General features: G+C 42.6%; 1 protein-coding gene across 1 annotated transcript; it reads left to right on the forward strand.

Moving 5' to 3' along the window:
* Positions 1–1,117: 1,117 nt before the first annotated feature.
* LOC311243086 (piggyBac transposable element-derived protein 4-like) lies at positions 1,118–3,656 on the forward strand (the record flags this gene model as incomplete). Its single annotated transcript, XM_084332157.1, has 7 exons — positions 1,118–1,241; positions 1,563–1,791; positions 1,886–1,978; positions 2,070–2,187; positions 2,346–2,504; positions 2,616–2,849; positions 3,156–3,656. The coding sequence occupies 7 exons, from the start codon at positions 1,118–1,120 to the stop codon at positions 3,654–3,656; spliced, it is 1,458 nt and encodes a 485-aa protein (XP_084188283.1).
* Positions 3,657–6,870: the final 3,214 nt, after the last annotated feature.

A 6,870-nucleotide genomic window follows, 5' to 3' on the forward strand; every position in this document is an offset into this window, starting at 1 on the left:
TCCACTCGCTCGTCGGCTCTGGGGCTCCTCGGGTGCAGCTTCACATAGGGTCAACCACCCTGGGTAAGCAGCCAGTTCTCTGCCCGAAACGATGGGGTACTGACTACGGTAGTATTCTCACCGCACGAAGCACTATATATTAACAGACTATTATTAGCTTAATAGACTACGTCCAACTCGACGATATAGTGCCAAATATGACTATTCAAATATTAATATACACGATGTCTCAATACCGATGGTAGGCGAACTTGGCCTTACTCCCACACGTGGCATCGCGGGGAGGCTTTACGTCTGTGACTCTATTGGAGGGTAAGAAACTGGACTGAAAAGAAAGTCCTACTTTAGTAGCGCAGTATATATACGCACTATGAACAAATAGTCCCATTAGTGGTGCGGTAGCCAAATTCCTACGCGGAACTAGGACTTGTTCGTACATGTGGAGCGGTACGTTTGAACTGGGTCTGAGGGGTATGGCAGCCTGGCACCAAGGTCTCGACCAATAGTAGAATGGAGACTATTATGGGATGTTCAGTAGGCTAGAATGGATATTCAATGCATATTGTACAAGGAATATACAAGGGATATCAGGGAATATTAGAGAATATACAAATACAATTAAATATATATATATAAATAAATATATATATTCGGTTTAATCTGGCCCTTCACAACACTTAGTATAGTTGAAAATAATGTATTTCTACATGGAATTGTACACAGGACTAGGAGAGGAATGAGAGGAGAGGAGACTGGGGAAGCCATTCATGAGACCGACAGGTGAGACACTGTTATTGCTTTTTATTTTTTATTTTATTGCTTGCAGACTTTGCAATATACAGAGTGTGTGTGTGTGTGTGGATGGCTACAACTGGGGGGGTGGGGTGGTCACATCTTACACAATATACAGAATGGAATGTTGAGAGAGCGTTGTGTGTGAGCAATGGGGGGACAGTGTGTGTGTCTGTGTGTTGATGGGGGGTGGGGTGGTCACTTCTTTTGTGTTGGTGGGGGGGTCACGTCTTTGTGTTGATCAGGACCAGGTAAGAAACTAAATAAAAGGGTTGCTTGCTGTTCATAAAAGTTGAAAATAAAGTATTTAGTATTGTCTACAGCGATGAGATACCAGAACAACTTGGACCAAGGACAAGTGGCCCAGCCAGGCGGGGAACAACGACCGGAAGGACAAGGGGAAAAGGCTCAGCTAGGAGGGGCCCGGCCAGGTCAAATGACCCAGACAGGTGAGACAGACTTATTATGGAAGTTAGTGCTTTTGTTTATAAAACTGTTCATAAAAGTTGAAAATAAAGTATTTACATGTCATCGTCTACACAGCGATGATGATGATTTACCTGGAACATCGACCGGAAGCACCCTTGCCAGGTCCCGGTCCAGGCAAAGACCCGCAGCCCAGGCGGATCGGACACCCTGGAAGACTGAAAAGGATCCTGACCAAGCCCCGCCAGTCAGCCGTTTCATGCCTCGCAGGCCCCCAGGACCCCAGCTTGATGCACACGCAGCATACTCCCCTAAAGATTTGTTTATGTTGTTTTTCTCCCTAGATTCAATGAAGACCGTGGCTGACAACACGAACAAGTATGCTGCAAGAAAGACAGCTCGGGGCCAGAAGCACAAGTGGGTGGATGTCGACACGGAGGAGATGTCCAAATTCATTGGCCTGGAGTTGTTCACGGCGCTCCTCCATCTGCCTGCCATCCCGGACTACTGGAAAGTACAGCACATGCTATCTGTGCCATTTCCAAGGCTGGTCATGGTCCGGGACCGATTCAGGTATAATATATAGTCTCCTCGTGTCCCATATGTTACTTATGTTTATAGTGTCCTATGTTATGAGAAGCGACAATAAAGCTGACTTTGACTTCAGGTCGATCCGATGGAACCTCCACATGAGCGATCCAGTGGATGATGACACCAATGACGCCAAGAAGGGAACATCGCAGTATGACAAGCTGTGCCGGTACGTACTCTATTATTATCTTATTCTTAGGCCTATTTTATTCTTAGACAATTTGTTTGGTTATTCTGATTCGTGACTTTGTTCTGTCCAGGATCAAGCCTCTGATGGATGAAATTCTTCATTCCTGCAAGGCCCATTACCACCCAAAGAAGAACCTGGCAGTGGATGAGCGGATGGTGGCGACAAAGGCGCATACTGGCATGACCCAGGTATTTTTTTCTTTTTATACCACACATCCTGACACTACAAACACCACGTCCACACATGTATACCTGTTCAAATGTATATATGTTATTCCATTCTAAATCAATAAACTATTCTATCTATCTATCCATCTATCTATCTATCTATCTATCTACCCACCCAGTACATGAAGGACAAGCCAATAAAACGGGGGATCAAGCTGTTTGTGCTGGCCGACTCCGATAACGGCTACACGCTGAACTTCAACGTCTACCTCTGCAAAATACACCAGCCGACAACTGCACACGGTCTGACCTATGATGCCGTTGTCGATCTCATTCAGGTATAATATTTTTTCTACTAAAACTGTATTGTTTATTTTGCTCTGTAAAGTGTCTTTGAGCATTTGGAAAAGTGCTATACCTAATTGATTATTGTTATTATTATTATTCAGCCAGCGTACCTTGGGACTGGATACCACATCTACATCGACAACTACTACACCAGTCCCAAGCTGTTCTTGGCCTTGCTTGCCATGAAGTTTGGAGCCTGTGGTACGTACAGGGACAACCGGAAAGGGTGTCCCAAGGGCAGACCAAATGCCCTCACCACGAAGTCGGAGAGAGGCTCCATTAGATGGATCAGAGAGGGATCCCTGGTCTTCACCAAGTGGATGGACACAAAGGAGGTATGTACTCCTCTACTGTGAGCGATTTGTAGTGTAAAATGTCCCTGTGGATGATTAATTTCTATTCTATTCTATTCTGTCTAGGTGTCTGCGTGTTCCACCGTCCACCCAGGGGTCCTTCAACCTACAGACATGGTCCAGAGGAGAGTAAAGGTATATGCTTTATGTATTTCTATACCTGTTTATTATGTCTATTTTATTATTTTGTATTATTGCACAATCGAAGCGGGCATGGCCACCCGCATTTCACTGTATGCCTGTTATGTATGTGATGAATAAAACTCTTGAATCTCTTGAATCTTGAAGGTGCATGGGGTCTGGACGATCAAGATGTTTCGTTGTCCCAACACCATGATTCACTACAACAAATTCATGGGCAGAGTTGACCTTTCAGACCAGCTGATCCAGTACTACTCCACACACCGCAGAACTTCCCACTGGTACCGGACCATGTTCTTCCACTTTGTGGACATCGCAAGCACCAACGCCTACATCCTCCACTGTGAAATCAGTAAGTCAAAACAGGAGGCACACATGACTCACAAGGACTTCATGTACGAGATAGCGCGTGAGTTGTGTGGCGTGGACATCACACTAGCTCCTCTTGACAGGAAGGTAGACCATATCCCTGTTGCCATCGCAGCACCTACAGAGGACGTCAGACAGAAAGCCACACATGGCCGCAGGATCTGCCAGCAGTGTCACAAAGAGGGGAAAAGGAGCCTGACTCCCTGGAAATGCAAGTGCTGTGATGTAGCCCTCTGTCTCGTCATTGGCAGAAACTGTTTCGAATTGTGGCACAGTTGAGCACATACAGGACAGCACAGTACAATGTCGCACACACACACACATATGTATATGATGTACAGTAGTCTCTCTCTGATGTACAGTAGTCTCTCTCTGTCTGATGTACAGTAGTCTCTCTGATGTACAGTAGTCTCTCTCTGATGTACAGTAGTCTCTCTGTCTGATGTACAGTAGCTCTCTGATGTACAGTAGTATCTCTCTCTGATGTACAGTAGCTCTCTGATGTACAGTAGTATCTCTCTCTGATGTACAGTAGCTCTCTGATGTACAGTAGTCTCTCTCTGTCTGATGTACATTAGTCTCTCTCTGATGTACAGTAGTCTCTCTCTGTCTGATGTACAGTAGTCTCTCTCTGATGTACAGTAGTCTCTCTGATGTACAGTAGTCTCTCTCTGATGTACAGTAGTCTCTCTCTGTCTGATGTACAGTAGCTCTCTGATGTACAGTAGCTCTCTGATGTATATGATATTACAGTAGTCTACAGTAGTCTATATAGTGTATATATGTATTGAATATTCCTCTTTACTTTTACTTTTTACAAGTATTTTTATTGCACATTACTTTAGTTACATTCCATAATGATGCTATATATATTTTTTTAACTTTTACTTACTTTTTTACTGACTATTTCTAAAAAAGCATGATGGTGAGATTTTCCAGTTGAGAATCTAAATTTCGTCTGGGTTTATTACCTGTGTATAAAGAAAATACTTGTTTTTTAATTGAATTCTGCCCTGTTCTCTTTTGTTTATGTAAATATGCTACCTGAGGGGGCATTTCCACTGTTTTATATGCTTGATTGAATATGTTTGCATTGGTTCATAGCAGAGGTGTGGACTCGAGTCACATGACTTGGACTCGAGTCACGAATTTGATGACTTTGGACTTTACTTGACCAAATAAAAAAAGACTCTGACTTCGACTTTGACTTGTGACCCAATGACTCATGACTTCACTTGGACTTGAGCCTATTGACTTGAGAAGACTTGATACATTCCCCCATGCCCAACGATTAAAAATTATGTTATTAAATGTGCCGTGAATTAATACATTTCCAGCGAATACATTTCCAGCGAATACACTTCATTCGCGCAGCCGGCTTCTCGGCTCCAGTGTAACCTGCGGAGATAGTGGGCGTGTTTTGTTTACACCAGTCTAGACTCACTGTCATGGCGGCCCCCAGTAATCAAGTTTTTACACATGGATATCCTCAGATTCCTCACTATTTGTCTTTTGGACCGGTGGTCGTCTGTTTATTAAGATCGAATGGACCATGGGTCAACTTCCAGACATCGGATGATTGTGGATTCGGGTATCGAAACGTTTTTCTAAAGTTTTGAGAGTACGGATTTGTTGCTGAATGTGGACCCGGGAACACGTTGTTTGGGTAAGTCACTTATGATGTTATGGTTAAGGGTATGGAAGATGAACGTATGAGGGTCCGGATATCTTTTCTTCGAATAATAATATAATTGTCCGAGTTATGAATGCCGGGAGTGTATGTTTGGTAAACCTTTCCATTTCAACTGTGTGTGCGTATTGGCTTCGGTGATTCGGTACAGGGGTTTAAGGCTTAAACTGGGTTTTGATGATAACTTAATCGATGCAGATTCAATTTTGTGCGTCTGTATGTGTAGTTGTGTACTACTGTCGTGAGTTTGAGTCACATTGGTCTAATTTAAGCCTCTGTTATACGTTCCGTATGACTCGTTTCATATCTGTGTATATCTAATGTGCGCGCTGTGCAGTCTGTTTACGTTGGCAACATGAACGATGAATGAACACGGGTCGCTAAGGAATTTAACTTGCTTACATAGAAACAATGCAAGATAATGAGACCTTTCATTATACCGTCTTGTTATGACTAAGATATCAAGTATTTACTCCCGAATTCTTTTTATGTATGGTGATAACGGTCGTATATTGTTAACTTAGCTCCTGTACTCTGCCGTCTACTCTAAGCCATCCTAGGTTGTCAAAGTGGGCAGGGGTGAGTGAATGAATGAAAACTTTATTTAACAGATTGCAGAATGGGTACAATACAGTACGGCTCAATACACACAATTGTTAAGGGGATGCAGACCAGAGAAATACGTTTGTCTTGTTTACATCAGGGTCCCCCATTTTCAATTCATATTGACATTTATGACATACACAACATACATGACATTTATGGCATAGGGACATACAGGTATTTAGTACTGATACATTTGTGACATATACGGTATTCAAATATACAGTACTGTTACCCATAGATCCTGACGGAGTATATACATATGATGGGGAGGGGACTGTACATTAGGAGGGGGTGGGGTGGGTTCTAGGAGTAAGGTCAAGTAGTAGTCTGACCAGTTTGTTTTGTGATGTTTGTAATCTTGTTTTTAGTGCCTTTGAGGTGCTTTGGTACCATGAGGTGCAAGCATAGTCATAGTACCCTTGAATGAGTGCTCCTGCCAGAGTCTTCAGGGTATTCTTGTTTACCAGAGAGGAGATCCGGTACAAGAATCTGGTTCGTTGGTTGACTTTTTTTATTACATTGGATGCCATTTTGTCACAGGAAAGATTTGCCTCTAGGATGGAACCCAGGTATGTAATTTCATCTTTCCTTGTGACAATATTGTCACCCACTGTAACTGAGAAGCTGTTGGCCTTGCTGAGTTTGTTATTTGATCCGAGAGAGAGAGAGAGAGAGAGAGAGAAAGAGAGAACTCACACGAATTAGGCCCTACCTAATTCTAATACCTAATAAACTACCTAATATACGAAATGCAGAGATGCCATGTCATTTCAGTACAGATTTTTTATACCCCAAAATTGATAAAGGGTTAAGGTAGACTAGTTAGTTGACCGGGGTCTGCTATTATGGATCATGTGCCATAGACTGATTAGACTGTATATACAGGGCACGCAGACGTTAAATAAATGATTGGTCCAAGTGGGAAGACAATATCTTGGTTATTGTTATCCTACCTTAATGGATATGGTGATCCTTATTCTTTTTTTTCCTCAATATACTCCTGAACTGGTTTTCTCAAGCAGCTATTGCCCAAATGTATCTAGTTGTAAGACTAACCCTGATTCTGAATATTATTACATTTATAGTAATTAGATTATGTTTTGCCAACAAGTTGATAATGAATATTTTTGGTGAAGCGCGTATTATGACTTGTTTAGGACTCGAAACTCAAAGGTTAGGACTTGGGACTCGACTTGG

The sequence above is a fragment of the Notolepis coatsorum genome (assembly GCF_963971535.1).
Source record: "Notolepis coatsorum genome assembly, chromosome: 16".
Taxonomy (NCBI): Eukaryota; Metazoa; Chordata; class Actinopteri; order Aulopiformes; family Paralepididae; genus Notolepis; species Notolepis coatsorum.